The sequence below is a fragment of the Oryza brachyantha genome, chromosome 4 (assembly GCF_000231095.2).
Source record: "Oryza brachyantha chromosome 4, ObraRS2, whole genome shotgun sequence".
NCBI classification, from domain to species: Eukaryota; Viridiplantae; Streptophyta; class Magnoliopsida; order Poales; family Poaceae; genus Oryza; species Oryza brachyantha.
The window spans coordinates 4,378,934-4,399,950 of NC_023166.2; the positions used below are offsets into that span (position 1 = coordinate 4,378,934).

General features: G+C 47.5%; 1 protein-coding gene across 1 annotated transcript; it reads right to left on the reverse strand.

Annotated features, from left to right (window-relative positions):
* Positions 1 to 18,234: 18,234 nt before the first annotated feature.
* LOC102702244 (probable aquaporin PIP2-6) lies at positions 18,235 to 20,292 on the reverse strand. The gene is made up of 4 exons (XM_040522961.1): positions 19,890 to 20,292; positions 19,485 to 19,780; positions 18,889 to 19,029; positions 18,235 to 18,795 (listed from the first exon to the last, which is right to left on the reverse strand). The coding sequence occupies exons 1-4, from the start codon at positions 20,179 to 20,181 to the stop codon at positions 18,676 to 18,678; spliced, it is 849 nt and encodes a 282-aa protein (XP_040378895.1). The 5' UTR covers positions 20,182 to 20,292; the 3' UTR covers positions 18,235 to 18,675.
* Positions 20,293 to 21,017: the final 725 nt, after the last annotated feature.

A 21,017-nucleotide genomic window follows, 5' to 3' on the forward strand; every position in this document is an offset into this window, starting at 1 on the left:
AATCACTCCTTGATGCTTGGTAAGCCAGTCCATTCCCAAAATGACATCTAGGTCTTTAGATTCGAGAAGGATGAGATTGGCTAGAAAGGGTGTCCCTTGGATTTCTATGGGCACAACAGGGCTATAAAGGTCCGAAAACATACTATGCCCTGGAGTATTAACCCGCATCGGGTCTCTTAACTTTTCCCTTTTTAACCCAAGCATTCCCACAAACTTCCTTGAAATAAAAGAGTGTGTAGCACCAGAATCAAAAAGTACTGTAGCAGGTACGGAGTTGACAGGAAACGTACCCAGTATTACTTCTGGCGCAGCCTGTGCTTCTTCGGCGGTGACGTGATTCACGCGAGCTTGCACAAACCTTTGCCCACCGCGCTTCGGCTTCGGGCACTTGTCAGCAAAGTGACCTGGGTCGCCACAGTTGTAGCACACCCCAGGCTTTGCACCTGCATCCTTCCTGGCTGGAGGAGGTTGAGCTGTCGGTGGAGGAGCATTTTGTTGCCGGGGAGCTGGTGCAGGAAGAGTACGCTGAGTAGGAGCACGCTGGGACGAACCACTGGAGAAGTTGTTGGGATTGTAAGGACGATGTTGGCGGACAATGAAGGTTGATTGCCCGTGTTGTTGATTCTGAGGATAGGGGCCGGTGTGGAATCGGGGCTTCTGAGGAGGCGGCTGGTTAGACCTGAACTGCGAAGCCTTCCTCTTCTTGTCCATCTGGAGGTGCTGGTCCTCTTGGCGGATAGCCTTGTCCACTAGTTTCTCAAAATCAGCATAGTCGCCCGAAAGCAACTGCTTCTTCAGTTCATCATCCAAGCCTCCGAGGAACTTTTCTTGCCTTTCGGTGTCGGTGCGGACATCCTCAGGAGCGTATCGCGCTAGGCGATTGAACTCATGAAGGTACTCAGTCACCGTCTTGGTACCTTGCTGCAAAGCGCGGAACTCACGCTTCCTCTGGGTGACTATCCCGTCAGGAATATGGGCCTTGCGGAAGTTAAGACAGAACTCCGCCCAAGTCACTTCTGTGGTAGCAGTGCGGGTAGCCAGGAAATTATCCCACCAAGCAGAGGCGGGACCCATCAGTTGATGTGCGGCGAAGGAAACCTTCTCTTGGTCAGTGCACTGCAATAAGTTGAGCTTCTTCTCGATAGCATGGAGCCAATCACTTGCCTCCATGGGGTTGGTGGTGCTTGAGAAAGTTGGGGGACGAACACGGAGGAACTCCGGTAACTTGGACTGCACTGGGGGTGGTCCCTGCTGTTGCTGGTTATTCTGACTTTGATTTAGAAGCTGCTGTAGCAGTTGTTGGTGCTGCTGCTGTTGCTGTTGCATCTGCTGCATCATCCAAGAGAGCATCTGCGTATGGTTAGCAAGAACCTGGGCAAGCGACGGGTTCTCTGGTGGGGGCGGCGGGGGCGGCGGGGGCGGTCCTCCGGTGCTGGACTGGTCGGTGTCGTGGTTGCCGTGGCGGGTGTTCACCATCTGCGGGGCGGGAGGAACAGAGAGAGAAAGAAGAAAAAGGAACGACTAAGCAAACAGGGGCTTTATTTAATTAGTGAACTGTAATTGTCTTGCTTAAGAAACACACTTAAAAACCACACAACTCCTGGCGGTACAACCATAACCCCACTACTGCTATGGTTCACCACTAGCCCCAAGCGAAGCAAAACAAACACACCAAAACTAGCACACAACGACTAAAACGAAGCTAAGGGCGGCGTCTAGGGCACGGAAGGAGAGCGACGATCGACGACAGGGGACGGATCTTCTTCCTCGTCTTCAGAGCGGCTTCTTGAGTTGCTAGGGAGACCATCTTCGTCTTCACCAGAAGCGGACTCACTGCTGCTAGAGACCGCGACGACCCTGTTGCGGTTCCTTGCTGCGTTGAACGGGAAGACACCTTCCTCGGGCACTGGGGTCGGAGAGGTTGGCACTATCTGCATCAGGGGTCCTGATCCATCCGGGGCACTGGGGTAAGACTGAACTCTCGGCGGTCCACGGGTTCGCTTCCTTGCCGTCGTGCGACACCTTGCACCTCCGGGCTCTGGGAGTCCTTTGAGCCTGGCGTTCTCCTTCTTCAAGTGGTTGACCTCATCTTGCAGACGAACGATCTGGGTGAGCTTGGCGTCGTTCAGAGCCTTGGACGCTTCGTGGAGGTCGTGATGCATCTGGTCGAGGCCCTGCAGCACCGTGCACATCCTACCGAAGGTAGGGTCTTGCTCACTTCGGGCAGACCGAAACCTACTGACCATGGAATTGGGTCCACGACCAGGGTGATACCGGTAAGCCGAATGCCGAAACGTCAGGTCATGCCTGGCCCTGAGCGTTGTCATCAGACTGTAGGCAGCTTCCTGGTAGGCATGCTCATGTGATCCTCTAGCTCCTTCTGCTTCCAAGTTAGGGAGAAAACCGGGGATTCCATGTAGCTCCAATCTTACTCGGTGGGGAAACTCGCCTTCAAGAGGATGGATCGTGGTGTACTCCGGCTCATAGGGGTATCCTGCGGTGAACGAGACTCTTGCCAACTCTGCCACGAATCCAGTCATCCCGTTTCCACGATGGTACAAAGGGTGGTCAGCCATCTAAAGAACACAAGGATTTGGAATCAATAGATGCAAAATTTTATTTCAAGATAAATAAATCATAAAAGAAAGAAAGTAAATAAAGTTTTACCCGTAAATCGATTTACTCACGCTTTTCAACAAAAGGGGTTTTGTCTTTTTAAATCACTCACGCTTTTGAAAAGCACTAACCCATTTTTAAAACACTCCCACTTTCGCAAACTATGCACAAACATGAAAAGCAGAGGGCTCTTAGGGTTTCCATTGGGCTGATCCTACGGTCAAAGGAGGCTCTGATACCAACTTGTCACGCCCAGAAATTCCTCACACGAATTTCTGAACTTAATTGTGTATTAAATCCCTGTCCAGGACCAGCCAGGGTACACAAAAAGACAATGTTGATTACATAACCATCGTTCTTAGAAACAACTGAAAATTACACTTATTCTAGCGGAAATGCAGCGGAAAGAAAAACAAAGGGGTAGACTAGCTCCAGCGGGTACGGCTCCAGTCCACAGGCAACACTTCGACGGCGGAACAGCTCACTCCTGAGAGGCACCTCCATCGGACTCTGCTTCTAGCTCTGGGTTGGGAAAGTTAAGCAAGGCTGAGTACAAACCACCGTACTCAACAAGTAACACGGACAAGGGGAAAACAAATGATGCATAGGGATTAACAAGGACAGGCTCGGGTTAGTTGCGATAAAGCAGCAATTTAAATAAATAACAGAGCTTAAAGAATAAAGGTAATTAAATACAGTGAAGCATAAATAGGTAAACAGTTGTAAAATACCACAACACTGTCCAACGTTACACCACGTTGCGACAGGCCCAACCACTACCCAACGTTACACCACGTTGCAGTAGTCCCAAGTGATACCAGATTTTACTCAAGTTATTAGGGTTCACTAATCACAGTGAAGCTGGGAGTTCGCCCGTAACCGTGGGCACGGCTATTCGAATAGTTTATACTCTGATCAGAGGTGTACTACTGTACCCACAAGACACGACTCCACTACACTTGAACGTGCGCCGACATACCACCACGGCATACCGGAAAGGAGACCGTGATAGGACCCGTTACACAACCCTCCCTATTTAATCGTACCACACTTCAGGTTTCACCCCCTCCTTTACACCAAGTCGGGCAGTCCCCTCTTGTGCCTCAGTAGATCCGGAAGCAGGAGAAGCTTTCGTTACACCACGATTGCCCGTCCATACTCCATCACGCCTACCCTTGCCTGGGTACGTCAAATAGTTCGAAGTCATGCTTCAAATCCCACCTTACCCATTTCGGCATGTGGTTAGCACTTATTTACTTCCAGGGTTTCCCGTGAACCGGTCCTTAATCGCCATGGGTGCGACTCTCAAAACCATGCACCCACAGCCCACCATTATCAATATTTTAGTTGACATTAACCCGAACCGGGTAGTGAATCATTATCTCGGCTATCCAGAATTAAGCATAATTATATGTGATCCCATGAGCTATTTGTTCTAAGCATGGCTAAGCATTAACCTAGGCCTGACTCTAATCAAGTTACCCCTGGTCCAGCAATGAACAAAGTTGGATAAACAACGGCATAATAATAAGGTTTACCCGAAAATAGCATAAAGTAAGTACTTTAATTAAAACAATGCATATTTGAAATAATAAAGCGGGGAATTTGCAATAATGGGTTCAATATGTTCAAGGATGAGTGTCACTTGCCTTGCTCTGGCCCTTGGGGAACTTCGGCGACGATCTCGAAGTAAACCGGCTCTTCGGCGGGGTCCGAATCTAAGCGACAAAGCACAAAAATAAATAAAACAGGCACAAACTCTACTGAAACAGCAAAAGAAACTATTTTTAATGGATTCTTGATATTTTTATGAATTTAATGAAATTTGAATGGACCTAAACGGAGACTAGATGAATTACTTATGAATTTTAGAAGTTTTCTGGGTTTTTTAACTAAACAGAAAAGTCCTAAATCAATTATTGCGCAATTAATGGGGCTGCTGACGTCAGCGAGGAGAGAGGGTACTGACGGCTGACAGGTGGGGACCACCTGTCGGTGAGAGAGAGAGGGAAACAGAGACTGACACGCGGGACCCACGGGAGGAGAGAGGAGGCGGGCGCGAGGAGCGACTGACGGGTGGGACCCACTCGTCAGCGAGAGGGAACAGAGAGCTGGGGACCGAACGCGCGGCTCGGCGGACGGCGGCGACCGGCGGGAGCGGCGGGCAACGCGGCGGCGGCGGCGCACGGCGACGGCGACGCGACGGCGACGACCGGCGAGCGGCGACGGCGCGACGGCGACGACGACCGGGGCGGCGACGCACGGGCGCAACCCGGCAGAACAGCGGCGACGGCGACTGGCGAGCGGCGGCAGCGCGGCACACGTGGGTGCAAGAGACGGCGGCCAGACGTCGGCGACGCGGAGGCGACGACGACCACGGTGACCGACGGGAGCGGCGGGCTTCGGCCTCGTCCGGCGACGGCACGCGACTCGGCGGCGGTCGGCCGGAAAGGGGGAGAAAGAGGGGAGGTGGGTGCGGAGGCTCACCGGCGGCGGCGAGGGTGCGGACGGGTCGGCGAGACCGAGGCGAAGGTGGCGACGCGGGCGGGTGCGGGAGATCGGTGGTGGTGGTGGAGATCGATCGGCGGCAGCGACGGGCGAGACGCGGCGGCGGCCGGGCGACGAGGGAACGCGCGGCGCCGAGGAGGCTCCCTGGTGACGGCGAGGGCGGCAACAAGTCGGCGACAGAGGGACGGAGGTGGTGACGCAACAGAGCGGCGACGACCGGCGACGGGCGACGAGATTGCGCGGTGGCGGCGAACGGCGGCAGCGCGGCGGCGACTCGAGCGACGATGGAAAGCGAGCGACGGCGCGGCGGCGGAGGGGATTTATAGGGTGGCGGCGACCGGCTAGGGCGGGCGGAGGTTGGAGACCGAGTCGGCGACGACGCGGTCTCGGCGGCGGCGGATGCGGCGGCGGCGGTTGCGGCGGCGGCGCGGAGTTCGGCTCGGACGCGGCGCGGGCGAGCGGCGAAGCAGTCACTGACAGGTGGGCCCCACCTGTCAGTGGCGCGGGAGAGAGGAGGGAGGCGGCGCGGACTCGCGGCGCGGGCGACGCGGCGAGCTGGGCCGAAGCCGCGGCCCAGGCGGAGGCGCGCGCGGGCGGAGGAGGCTGGAGCGGGAGGCCGGCTCGGCTGGGCCGGCCGGGCGGGGAGAGGTGGGCCGGCTCGGCTGGGCCGGCCCGGGAAGGAGGAGAGGAAAAAGAAAAAGGAAAAAGAAAAGGAAGGGAGGAAAATTGGACTTCGGCCCAATTTGAGAAGGAAGGGAAAAAGAAAGGAAAAAGGAGAGAAAAAGGAAAACCCCACTTTTGCCGAGTTTTAAATTAATTTGTTTGGCCGAATTTTATACTTCTGCAATTTGAATTTAAATCCTGTTAGTCGATTTGCGAGCCACGATTTAATTGAGTTAATTCCTTTTAGAGGGATTTTTCCTGAGTCAATTAAGCCAATTGTTATTTACGGATTTTTTTTTTACGATTTAGGCTTAGGACGAAACTCCGGGTGTGACAGGTGGGGACCACCTGTCGGTGAGAGAGAGGGGGAGGGAGAGACTGACACGCGGGTCCCACGGGAGGAGAGAGGGAGGAGGGATGCTGTGGCGGCTGACGGGTGGGTCCCGCTCGTCAGCGAGAGGGGAACAGAGAGGGAAGCGGGGAACGGCTCGGGCGGACGGCGGCAGCCCGCAGCGGGAGCGGCGGGCAGCGCGGTGGCGGCGGCGCACGGCGACGGCGACGACAGCGCGACGGCGACGACCGGCGTCCAGTGACAGCGCGCGGCGCGGGACCTAGCGCGGCGCACGGCGACGACGGCATGGCGGCACGGCGATGACGGGCGGGCACGGGAAGCGACCACGCACGAGCGCGGTGGCGGCGGCTAGACGACGGCGTCGCGAAGGCGACGACGACCGCAGTGGGCGGCGGGGAGGACGAGCTCCGCACCCGTCCGGCGACGGCGTGCGGCTCGGCGGCGGTCGGCCGGGAAGGGGGAGAGAGAGGGGAGGAGGATGGAGACGCTCACCGGCGGCGGCAAGAGTGCGGACGGGTCGGCGAGATCGAGGCGAAGGTGGCGACGCGGGTAGTAGCGGGGGATCGGCAACGGCGGCGAAGATCGACGAGCGACGGCGAGGCGACGAGGCGCTGCGGCGACCGGGCAGAGAGGGAACGCGCGGCGCTGGGGATGTCCACCGGCGACGACGGGGGCGACAATCCGACGGCGACGGTGGCACGGAGGCGGTGACGCAGCTGGACGGCGACGACCGGCGGCTGGCGGCGAACGGCGACAGTGCGGCGGCGACGCGAGCGAAGACGGAAAGTGGGCGACGGCGCGCGGCGGCTCGGGATTTAAAGGGTGGCGGCGCCGGCTAGGGCGGGCGGAGGTTGGAGACCGAGTCGGGCACGACGCGGTCTCGGCGGCGGCCGTTGCGGCGGCGGCGGTTGCGGCGGCGGCGGGGAGTCGAACTCAGCCGGCGCGGCGCAGGCGCTGGCGGGGGAACGGTCACTAACGGGTGGGCCCCACCTGTCAGTGGCGCGAGGGAGGAGGGAGGCGGCGCGGACTCGCGGGTGCGGGCGACGCGGCGAGCTGGGCCGAGCGGCGGCCCAGGCGGGGCGCGCGCGGGGTGGGGGAGAGAGGCCGGTCGGCTGGGCCGGCCAAGGGGGAGTGGTGGGCCGGCTCGGCTGGGCCGGCCCGGGAAGGAAGAAAAAGAAAAAGAAAAAGAAAAGGAGGGAGGAAAATTGGACTTCGGCCCAATTTGATAAGGAAGGGAAAAAGAGAGGAAAAAGGAGGGAAAAAGGAAAACCCCACTTTTGCCGAGTTTTAAATTAATTTGTTTGGCCACATTTTATACTTCTGCAAATTAAAATTTAAATCCAGATAGTCGATTTGCGAGCCTCGCTTTAATTGAATTAATTCCTTTTAGAGGGATTTTTCCTGAGTTAATTAAGCCAATTGTTATTTACGGATTTCTTTTTACGATTTTAGGCTTAGGACAAAACTCCGGGTGTGACAACGCTGCCCTCGCTTCGTCCGCCATCACCCGTTCCTCCTCAACGCCGACTTGCTGCCGTCCTCCGTCGCCGTTGGTGAGCCCTCCCCTCCTCTCTTCCTCTCTTTTTCTGACGTCGTTGGGTCTCCTCGCCGCCGCGCCGTTGCCAGGTGCCGTGCGCTGCCGGCGCTCGCCGCCGCATCTTCACCCGACGTCGCCGTCGCCACGCGGTCGCCAAGCCGTCGCTGCCGGCGCCCGCCATCGCCTCCACCTCCCGGCGCCATCGCCATCGCCGCAGACCGTGCGATGCCGCCCGTCGCCTTGCGTCGCTCGTCGTCATCGCCGCCGCACGCGTGCGCGCCTTGGACATCGCCGTCGCCCCTCCGCCTGCCGTCTTGGTCGCCTCGCTGTCGCCGTGGTGGCCCCGCCGCCGCCGGAGCGCCGACGGGCCCGGCGCGTTGTCGCTGCCTCTTCCCCGTGCCTGCGCCGTCCTCCGTTGCCCTCCTCTTGGTGCGGTCGCCATCTCCGTCGTCGCCGCCGGTCGTGCCATCGCCGCCGCGCTTGTCGCTTAGATTCGGACCCCGCCGAAGAGCCGGTTTACTTCGAGATCGTCACCGAAGTTCCCCAGGGGCCAGAGCAAGGCAAGTGGCACTCATCTTTGATCATGTTGAACCCGTTATTGCAAATTCTCTGCTTTGTTTATTCAAATATGCATCGTTTCAATTAAAGTATTTACTGTATGTATCTTCCAGGTAAACCTTATTATTATGCCGTTGATCATCCAACTTTATTCATTGCTAGACCAAGGTTAACTTGATTAGAGTTAGGCCTAGGTTAATGCTTAGCCGTGCTTAGAACAAGTAGCTCATGGGACCACATTTAATCATGCTTAGTTCTGAATAGCTGTAATAATAATTCATTACCCGGTTCAGGTTAATGTCAACTAAAATATTGATAATGGTGGGCTGTGGATGCATGGTTTTGAGAGTCACACCCATGGTAATTAAGGACCGGTTCACGGGAAACCCTGGAGGTAATTAAGTGCTAACCACATGTCGAAATGGGTAATGTTGGATTTGAAGCATGGCTTCGAAATATTTGACGTACCAAGGCAAGGGTAGGCGTGATGGAGTATGGACGGGCAATCGTGGTGTAACGAAAGCCTCTGCTGCTTCCGGATCTACCAAGGCACAAGAGGGGACTGCCCGACTTGGTGTAAAGGAGGGGGTGAAACCTGAAGTGCGGTACGATTAAATAGGGAGGGTTATGTGACGGGTCCTATCACGGTCTCCTTTTCGGTATACCATGGTGGTATGTCGGCGCACGTTCAAGTGTAGTGGAGTCGTGTCTTGTGGGTACAGTAGTACACCTCTGATCAGAGTATAAACTATTCGAATAGCCATGTCCACGGTTACGGGCGAACTCCCAGCTTCACTGTGATTAGTGAACCTTTAGTAACTTGAGTAAACTGGTTTTCACCCGGGACTACTGCAACGTGGTGTATCGTTGAGTAGGAGTTGGGTCTGTCGCATCGTGGTGTAACGTTGGACAGTGTTGTGGTATTTTACAACTGTTATTTACTTATCCTTTAATTGATTCAATTATCTTTATTCATTTTTTTAATCTCTGTTATTTGTTTAACTGCTGCTTTATTGCAACTAACCCTAGCTTGTCCTTGATAATCCCTATGCATCATTTAATTACCCTCTTTTCCGTGTTACTTGTTGAGTACGGTGGTTTGTACTGAGCCTTGCCCAACTTTTTCCCCCTTTAGAGTTAGAAGTTGAGTCTGGTGGAGAAGACTCTCAGGAGTGAGCTGGTCTACTATCGAAGCTTTGCCTGTGGACTGGAGCCGTACTCGCTGGAGCTAGTCTGCCTTTCTTTCCGCTGCATTTTCGTTAGATTAAGTGTTGTTTTGAGTTGTTTCTAAGAACGATGGTTATGTAATCAACATTGTCTTTTTTTACCCTGGCTGGTCCTGGACAGGGATTTAATACACAATTAAGTTCAGAAATTCATGTGAGGAATTTCTGAACGTGACACTATGGCAGTGTGGCAGAGAGAAGGTAGGGAAGAATAGTTTCATCAGGATCCTTGTATCCTCTGCATGCTACCGTCTCCTTGTTAGAAAAAGAAATGAAGCAACTCCAACTAGCGACCGATCTGACACCATGAGCCCACGAGCTCCGTTCGTCGAACCGTCCGAACTCCACCGGTGGCCATGCCTGCTCCGCTCCGCCCAGCGCTCTACCACCGTCCGCCGCCTGGGCCGCTCCCCCCTCCCCCAAGCTCCGCCCCGGCCACCGCCTGCGCTGCTCCGTCCACGGCCATCTCCACCGCCCGCCGCGGTAGCCTCGACCGACCTGCGCTCCGCCCGCCTCGGCCGCCTTGGAGGGAGGGAAAAAATGAGGAGAGGGGAACGGGGAAACTGAAAAGGGAGAGGAGGGGGAAGTTAGTATTAGTTTTTTTAGTTGAGGGGTTAGGTATAAATATTTGGACATATATGTAAATAGGTAAAATATATAGGCTAACTTAAAAAATTGAGACTACTCAATGAGGCTTTAAGCATTGTGAAACAATAACTTTTTAAATAAGTGGTCCAATCAACACGGCTACTCGCTGGGATACGCTGTATTTATTCATGCCCTTAGGAGGCCAGGCCGGAGCTGAGACGTCATATGAATGTCTTCTGAAGACCAACTGACCTGGTGCTCATGGGCTTGCTAACAATATCGTCCATGGCCCAATTCCTTCCTTTTATTAATAAATTCGAACAGTTACTCGCTGTGCTAGTCGTAACGTCCCAAATTGGGATGACGATGAAATGACAAGAAAACAGGGGTGTAGTGTGATGCACTGCTGTTAAAATTATTTTATCTTAGCTTTGAAAACTAGATTAAAACAGAGTAACTATCTGAGAAACAAGAACAGACCCTGACCGCTCTTGTACACTGTCTTTGACTGTTTAAATTTTTTTATATTCAAACACTTCTTTTGCAGGGTATATTGAAGCACTTGAAATCACCAGTAAATTTAGGTTTATTAGAAAGCACTAAAAATTTATAGTATAAATAATTTTACAGAAAAAATATTCAGAAACAACATGTCAATAAATAAAACAAGTTCGAACAATGTTCCCTCGGCACCTTTGGCCAAACATAATATGCCATGGTAAATAGTTTTATCAAATACTACAAGGGTGATTGTTTTGCCCTTTTAGGAAAGCCACGACATATTTGTAAATAAAAAATAATTTATATATATATTCTTAGCGATATAAAAGAAAATGTTAAAACATAAACTATAATAAAACATTAAAGTTAAGTCTAAATTTAATGTTGATAATTTAAATTTTGGCTTATAACTTATAAGCATAATCATAAATAAGGACGTGATGAATTACTACGTTAATTGTTGTAAATAATTATACGCCATATGTGGTAATACCTCAATCCCTTCATTTTAACTTCACTCATTTGTCCTATAAATATTTTATTTTATTGCATTGGAACTTGTTAGGGTGCAGGACAAATATATTTGAAATTGAAAAGGTAGAGAATATATACAATGGGTTCAAAATTTTTAAGACATTACTGTCTTAGTTACTTTATATTAATTTGTATTTTGATGTTGAAATTGATGTTTTTTTTTTAAAGAATGGATGAAGCACCATAGGACGATACGAGTTTAGGGAAGCAGCTGGCCCGGAAGAAGGGGACACAGCATCTCTCTCGGAACATTTTGTTTCTCCTGTTCATGTACAGTACATAAACTGTATAAGGCCTAGTTGTCAAAATTTTTTCGCAAAAGGATCAAATCGAACGTTTGATCAGATATCGAAAGGGGTTTTTAGACACGAATAAAAAAACAAATTTTAGATTCCACCTGAAACCGTGAAACGAATCTTTTGAGTCTATTTAATTCGTCATTAATACATATTGGTTACTGTATCGCTTACGGCTAATCATGTCCTAACTACGTTTAAAAGATTCATCTCTCGGTTTTCTCTATAATTGTATAATTAATTTTAATGTTCATATATATTTAATATTTTATTTAGATGTCTAAAGATTTAATGCGATATTTTTTGAAAAAGTTTTTAAAATTAAAGACGGCCTAAAGCTCCAGCGTGACACATCGTGCGTCCTATCCTGAACGAACGGCCAGGTCATGCCTCGACAGCCACAATTACTTGGGATGCATGGGATGTTGGAGGGAGAGCACAGGCCGAGATTGCCAGCTAGACGTTCCAGCAAACACTGCGTTTTTCTTGACCATGCATGTGCTACATAGCTAGCTCGTCGATGCGCGCCCACCGTACACAGATTTGGTGGATGGTGTTGCAAAGCTCACATAACCCAAACACTCGCACAGCCCACGACCACCCCACCAGGCGATAATTCTACCCACCTAATGGGTGTTTGTTGCAAAGCTCTCTGCGCTTTCAGTTACCGGTCATTCCATGTGTTTCGTCTGAAGGTTGTCGCTGGTATATCAAAAGACCAATGTTTGTGACAAATCTCTATATACTAATGCTGTGCAAGTTCTTGGCCAGATAACGTGTCACATGGCGCAACAAAAATGGAGCTTTCCTTCTTTACCAGAGCCGTCGGATTGCCCATCAACGGTGGCAGATTGGTGCGTTGGACCTAATGTAAAATACAAGTCCGGAGGGGAGTTTTATCTAAATTTGCGATCCCCATCTAGATCAATGGCGAACTTGCTGATTCTTCACGACTTGCATCACCTGTCGCTTCCTCGATCAGCTGTAGCACTTGTTCGCTTGACCAGGAAGCCATGGCAGCTGATGTGCCACTGCTCATGCGCGTTGGCACCGGCGGAAGGCCGGGCCTCTTTTGCCGGAGCATGAAGTGCGTGCCCCTGCTGTCTTGCAGATGCATCTGCAGATGATCTGCTTCCCATGTCTTGCTGCAACTGGCGTCGATGGCGCCCGCGCACTCCATGTGTTTGCTAAAATGCCGAAGAGGCTCGGCTCGGCTCGCCAGCCCATGGCCCTCCTTTGTTCATCCGGTGCTGCAATATTTCTTTTGATAAAATTAAGTCTGACAATCAATTTATTTTAGATTCTTGAGATTATTAGCATTGCTGAATTCTGATAACTCACGGTAGTAAGTTGACATATGAAACTCATGTATGGATTGTTAATGCAGTCAGTAATCAATTAGCTTATGGATTAATGATGCCATCCTAGCAGCAATCGAATTGTATAGGATTATAGATATTATTAGGTATGCAATGGCAACATCTGGATTACAAAAACTAATAACCAACAAAACAAAATCAGGAGTGGGTCTTGACAAAATTCAAGTTTTTTTTTTCTGAATACCTTTTCTAGAAACACGAATTGATGAAAATGATCCTGCATATATAGTGTTTTTTTCACTAATTTCCATACCCAGCTCTATTTAAACTCAATTTTCTTTATATCTGTCTTTCATTTTTAATCCGTGGAGATCCGATTGCTGATTGATGACGACAACAACATTTTTTAGAGTCTTTCCCTTGACAGAAGAAAATGATTTGGAGATCTACGCCAGTTTTTGTTTACTGATATTCACGTTGTAATCGGTTAGGGTCGACATGTCTCACAATTGAACTGCGATTGCTCTACTCGAAGGAACCGTCATATGCATCACTTGAGAATTTCTGAATTTATGAGCAATTGGTTTATTGCACTGTTCATGGTAACTACTTTCAATCATTAGTTTGTGGTATTTTCCCGCATTCTCTGTACTTCGGGACGATGTATATAGGAATGCAAGCAGTAAAATCTCATTCAAAGTTGTCATATCAAATAGTTTGTTTACTGCCAAACAACTTCTTCTCCAAGTAGCACCTCTATTGCTCTGTGTTACAGGTGCACTAGCTCATTCTGAATCAAGCTGCAGTTACTTTGCCTATGTTTAGGGATTCTTAGAAATTGAGTACTATGTCTGTCCCTAAATGTCTAACACCGTTGATTTTTTTATACACGTTTAACTATTCGTTTTATTCAAAAAAATTTATATAATTATTAATTATTTTTATATCATTTTAGCTATATATATATGCATAACAATAAATAAAATGATATAAAAATAATTAATAATTATGAAAATTTTTTGAATAAGATGAATAGTCAAACATGTATAGAAAAGTCAACGGTATCAAACATTTAGAGACAGAGGAAGTATATTGTTGTTCGGTGTTACGAAAATCCTCCTCTTCAACAACTGGGAAATTTATGTTCAGTGTTACTTCGATGCTCTGTATTAGTACCTAATAGATTTCTCTAGCGTTCCAATAAAATATGTCAGAGCTAAAGGAAGTAGAGAAAGTTTTATTTGGCATCAGAATTATTGGTATGAAAAGAATATAAATTTAAAGGGATTTAGATCTCTTAGCCCTGGGAAATTGAATGCTATAAGCGAGTTTTAGACCCCTAGAGGGATCGTAAAAATCAAATATGCTTTTACCTGAATTTTTATAATTCTATTTATAGGGAACAACATGAAAATGTATAGTACTAGCCCATTTGCGGACGGCAAAGCCGTCGCTTGCTTTCTAGTGTGATCTATGTCACGCATGATCTGGTTATGTCTGTGATAGTAATTATATGGGCTTGTTTATGAAGATCTATCGAAGTCAATAATATTCGATGTAGGACCAATAGTGGTTTCAATAGAAGTGCAGGTACTCGTACACACAAAGAGGCAAATTGAAGTTATAAGCTGGCAGTGATGTATTACTCCACGTATCACTGTCGGTTTGTAGTTTTAACTACAATAATGATACCGCGCATTACTCGACAATGTATTACTGCCGATTGTCCACCAACAATCCAAGAATCGGTACTTTTACCCGTTACACTCACTGATGGCTTTATCTCTACTAGTCAGGGTTTACAATAATGATAAAACCAGCCAGTTTTTGGAAGATTTTGACGCCTTAAGTTGGGTCGATAGGTAATCTAGTAGACAATAAATTCAAATGCATCGCAAAGATTCAAAATTTAATAGAAAAATACTAAAATTTAAAGAAAAATGTAAAAAACACAATCTTTTAGCATTTAATTTCTAGAGTTTTTTTTTGCCAACATTCATATCCGTGCGGTTTTTTGTCCGAACGGAATAAAAAAAAACAAAATGCAAATGAACGGAAATGCCATAAAAACTTTGGCCCTTTTAGCCAATTTTGAAACATAATATGTCAAATTTCCTCCAACACCAACTAGAGGCAACAGCACTACGTTATCGCGCAGCCGAATCCGGCAGCGTGCTTTCTTTGCCTTCGGATGGAAACGGAAAATCGATTGGCCTAGTTCACATAAAACATCGTCCAATTCTGATTTGAATTCGTGAAAACGGTTGTCTCCAATAGTTGCATTTCAGTGGCAGAACTGAAATTCTTAGCCCTAAACAGAGTGTTTGGGTAATTTATCTGGATCTAAAAATTAAAAATTGAGTGGGGGTATGTTCGGTATGAAACCGGACCTTTTTGCTGTCAAAAGTTATGACTTGGGGCTGTCTAGGTAGTTTTTTTTTTCATGTGAAATCCCACACCACAGTAAATAAAACTAGCCCATTTAATTTGCTTAAAACATGCGCTTGATGTAAATTTAGAATTATATATTAATTTATTACAGAATCTTTTGAAACATGATTTTAGACCTCATGCAAGGTTTCCTATTCTATATATTTTGCTCTAAATTAATCTTACCAGCCATAGATGTGCAAGGTCTCAACACTTAGAGCATCACCAGTGTACATAGACTACTCGGTGCATATAGATGAGACCATATAGATGATTTTTTGCTATTTCAATTTGTACAACGTATAAAGATAGCAATAAAAATAAGATAGGACCCATAAATTCTATCCAATAATTCTAACTCCCTCACAAGAGAGAATAGAGAGGAGAGAGATATTATATTTTAATCCATATGGTTAGTCCTTATAGCTAAAGATAGTTTATCCCATTTCACTTTCTAATATCCCCTTTCACAATGATAACTAGTCTATATAGAGTTATAAAGACCACTTTTGATTTACATTGTGGATGCCCTGATACGACACCTTAGTGGTGCCACACAATATGTGGTTTGACGTTTTTTTTTGTTTCATCATCTGTTAGACTTTTTTTCTACACATTCTTTATTAAAGTGTTTGTTATAATTAATTTGTTACCGAAAAAAAAGCTGAGAATGTTAGTTATCTCGCATATTGTTTAGAGTAAACTAAACATTGAACCACATTTTATTCTCTAGGTTTTACTTTGTACTACACTCGAAACATATCTTTTTCACTTTGTGGTTTAAACCATCCCAAATATTTTTCGGCACACATCAATGACTTTAAATACATCGGCTCTACTGCACCAATTAACTCTCATGCACATGTACTTGACGTATTTGCAAAATAAAGGTACGTATGGTGAAAAAAATGTTTAAAGTGGTTCAAAGAAAAACTTAAGTAATAAAAGTTAACTCGAAATACAGTTTACTCAATTTATGATTAAATTAGTGTACTTCTTTAAAAAAAATCCTTCGATCTAAAGAACCTGCATACTTTAGCGAGGCTTGTTCAATTTAGGTCATGGTAGTGTACCGCTGTATATCTACCGGTACTTACAACGCACTCAAACATAAAAGCACTCCTCAGCGAGATCTACACAGATCTCGTGTTTCACTACGATATACTGCCTGCAGGAGCCCTATACTGCCAGTACTACTATCCGTACCCAGCTACCATCTCTGCCAGTCTTTTCTCCATTTTTAGGGACATGTTTCAGTGCAGACTTTTTTTATAGTGTTAAATATATATTGGTAACAAAACTAATTGTATAAATAAAGGCTATTTCATTAGACAAATTTTTTAAGCCTAGTTAAGCCACAATTAGCAAATGTTTACTGTAGCATTGTATTTGCTAATTATGAACTAATTATGTTTAATAGATTCGTCTCGTGAAATAGTCCAGAGTATATGGTGGGTTTTATTAATAATTTATATTCAATACATCTAAGTAGTATTCAAACATTCGATGTGAGTGAAAAAGTCCTTGGGAAACAAACAGCTCCTTAGTTTCTAAAAACATCATATAAAATTTTTGGACACCTAAATAGAATATTAAATATAGATAAAAATTAAAATTAATTTCATAGTTATAGTGAAAATCGTTAGACAAATGTTTTGAGCCTAACTAGTGTATAATTAGTCATACGTGCTACAGTAACCAACATGTGCTAATGACGGATTAATTGGATTCAAAAGATTTGTCTCGTGATTTCTAGCCAGAATCTAAAATTTGTTTTGTAATTAGACTACGAGGGTGTTTGTTTCTCCTCAACTTTTTTAGTCTCTGTCACATCGAATATTTGGACACTAATAAGAAGTATTAAATATAGACTACTATTAAAACCCACCCATACTCTGGACTATGTCGCGAGACGAATCTATTGAGCCTAATTAGTCTATGATTAGCGAATATGATACTATAATAAACATTTGCTAATCATGGATTAATTAGGCTTAAAAAATTGTCTAATAAATAAAGGCTATTTCATTAGACAAAATTTTTAAGCTAATTAATCTACGATTAGCAAATGTTTACCATAGCATCACATTCGCTAATCATGGACTAATTAGGCTCAATAGATTTATCTCGCGAAATAGTCCAGAGTACGAGGTGAGTTTTATTAATAGTTTATATTTAATACTTCTAATTAATGTACAAACATTCCATATGACGGAGGCTTAAAAAAATCCCTGGGAAACAAACATGCACTCGCAGTACACACGGTAGCAGTATTCTGCAATTTAGGCCTGGTTTAGTTTACAAAATTATTTTACAAAAACATCACATTAAATATTTGGACACACATTTAAAGTATCAAACATAGTCTAATTACAAAACAAATTTCAGATTCCACCTAAAAACCGCGAGACCAATCTTTTGAGTCTAATTAATCCGCCATTAGCACATATTGGGTAGTGTAGCACTTATGGCTAATCACGTCCCAATTAAGCTCAAAAAATTCGTCTCACGATTTCCCCATGACTACATAATTAATTTTAATATTTATATATATTTAATGTTTTGATTTGATGTCCAAAGGTTCAATATGATATTTTTGGGAATTTTTTTTTTAACTAAACAGGTCCTTACTGCACTACGAGTCTGCGCAAAGTAGCACCCTCGTCTGTAGGTTTGGCTAAGCTATGATTTAAATTTGTTAGGTTAGATCTACAGTTAATTTTAGGGTTCTTTTATTTTTTTTAGATTGCCACTCATATGCAAAATATTCATTTATAAATTATTTCTAATTTATAATATATCATCTTGTTTATTTATTTAATAAGAAAAAGACGAGCACCACGAACGTAAAACCCGACCCGCCCGTCCCGCAAAACACAAGAAAGCAGTGCGCGGATAAGCGTGCGATGGTAGTAAGTGCAGACAGAGGCGAGTGGAAGGCTCTGGAGAGCCGTCGCCATCAAGCACCAATTATTGCAGGAGCACTACAGCAACGGTGGCAAAACAGCGACGCAAGTATGCTTGCTATTACTTGCTGATTACGACACCATTAATCTGACAATTCTCTCATAATCAACGCTGCAGGCAATGATTGGCTCAAGTGACATGATTAAAGCTAACAAAGCAACTGAATAATACCAGAATCAGGCTGATGCTCACACTAGTAGTAGCATCATCCAAGAAACAAACAGATGCGTGGCAAATGGTGGAAGTTCTTACAGCGGTTTTACAAAGGGTAGCCGATCGACTGAACTGACATTGTTGTGCGTCTAACACTGATTACAACAAGCAAAAACTAATTAATCGAGGTACATACAACAAAGAGATCCCCACCGGTTTAATTAACAACAAGTTACAACGGTGATAATTTAAGCTGGAAGAAACAAACAAATCGTGCACCCTGGCTGGCACGCCCCCCACCCTTCTCACTCACTCACTCTCACTCGAACATGCAAATCGACGATGATGGTGACGATATGACCAAGTCCAGCCAGGCCAGGGTGGAGCACCAGCAGCAGCAGCAGCAGCAGAAGCAGCTATCTAGAGCTCAGTTGCTGGGGTTGCTCCGGAAGGAACCGAGCGCCTTGATGGCCGCCGCGCGGAGGATGTACTGGTGGTACGCCGCCGCCGCCAGTGCTCCGATGAACGGCCCCGCCCAGAAGATCCACTGCACGCAGGCAAAAATCATTAACTTGATAAAACGAACACAAGAACAGATTGTGTTGTAGTGAGAGGTCGAAATAAGGTGGTGGCAGCTTACGTGGTCGTCCCATGCCTTCTTCTGGTTGTAGATGACGGCGGCGCCGATGCTCCGGGCAGGGTTGATGCCGGTGCCGGTGATGGGGATGGTGGCCAGGTGCACCATGAACACGGCGAACCCGATGGGGAGCGGCGCGAGCACCTGCACAGAGCAGGCAAGGCAGCGTGCACACTTAGGAGGTGGTGAGAAAATTTTTAGGAGAATGGTCATGTCAAATGATTGATAAGATGTCGATTGAATTTTTTGAACATGAATAAAAAACGAATTTCACGGTTAGCATAGAAACCGAGACGAATCTTTTGAACCTAATTAATCCATCATCATTAGTATACGTTGGTTACTATGGCATTTATAGCTAATCATGAACTAATTAGTTAGGCTCAAAACATTCGTCTCAATATTTATATTTCTTTCATAATTATGAAATTAGTTTTTTGGTTCATCTATGTTTAATATTTTATTTAGTTGTTCAAAGATTTCATGTAATATTTTTAGAAAAGAAATTTGGGAACTAAACAAGCCCTTAGCACGAGCTACGTAGTACGTTCACACAGAGAAAAAGGAGATCGAGGTGAGGTGGTGTGATGTACGCGTACCGGGACGTGGGAGTCGCGGGCGTTGCGCTTGGGGTCGGTGGCGGAGAAGACGGTGTAGACGAGGACGAAGGTGCCGATGATCTCGGCGCCGAGGGCGGTGCCGTTGGAGTAGCCGCTGGCCACCACGTTGGCGCCGCCGCCGTTGGCGTTGTACTGGTGCTTCATGATGCCCTTGACGATGCCCACGCCCACGATGCCGCCCAGGCACTGCGCCACGATGTACATCACCGCGCGAATCACCGACACCTTCCTCGCCAGCAGCAACCCGAACGTCACCGCCGGGTTGATGTGCCCTCCTGCACGCCACCATGCCCACACACTACGTACATTTAGCTCCACGGCCATAGTTATAACTTTTGTACTCCAAGGCTCCAAGCTGAAGCTAGAAGCCGAGGGAGCACGGACCCGAGATGCCGGCAGTGCAGTAGACGAGGATGAAGATCATGCCACCGAAGGCCCAGGCGATGCCGAGCGTGCCGACGCCGCCGCACTGGTCGGCGGAGGACTGCACCTTGTACCCGATGACGGTGGCCACCGTGATGTACAGGAACAGGAGCGTGGCGATGAACTCCGCGATGAGCGCTCGGTAGAAGGACCACAGCCGGAGCTCTCCGACGTCGAACAGCGGCGCCGGCGGCGGGTCCGTGTAGTCCTTGGGCCGCGCGTGCTCCGGCTCCTCGCTCACCTCCTTCGACATTGCCGCTCCCCTTTCAGCAAGCTCAACACACACCACACACTCTCTGAGCTCTCCTGCGCTCTCGTCTCGTCTCTCTCTCTCTTCTCTGATGGATGTGGAGGGGCGAGCCGCGAGCGTGAGACTGGCCGGTTTTATATATTGAGGCGCCGTGCTGTCATTACAAAGAGGAGAGAGGGAAAGGTGTGGGCTTGTGCCATCGAAGCTTGGTAGGTAGCGACACATCATAGGAGAGAGAGTGATGGGGGTAAGGCATAGGCCCGCGGTACAGCGAGGCCATGTGAGCGTGACCCGGCGACCGGAATTGGAGACGGGCGTGGCCGCGGATATGATCGAAAACGCATGCAATGCGCTGGGCCTTCTCGGTCGGCCGGGCCCCGCGCCCTGCGTGAGCGTGAGTGACCTGCTAAGTGGAAGTGGGGCTCCCCGCCGCGCGCCGCTCCGGTATATCCGTGCATGCGGCGATTGTCGCGCGACATGGCTCTTCTGCTACTACTACTACTGACAGCAGCGCCGGTGGCAGGTCCGTGTAGTGATGGCCCAGCTCACCTTCTCTCACACGAGCACACACACAGAAGATGCACAAACACAATGGACTAAGGAATTTTTAGTGCTGCACGCCAGCACCACACAACCACTCACCAGCTCTCCTGTTATTCACTTTACAAAACACAAAACACAAGCTAATACACTGCTTAAATAGCATACACTCACAGCACGTTGGCCGCACATCCGGCCACTCACTCGATCACTTAACCACCCACTAATCACTGCACGTCTCTATGCATCCACACGTACATGCAGCAACAAACTTCACCGTTTTTCTCTCAATGATACAT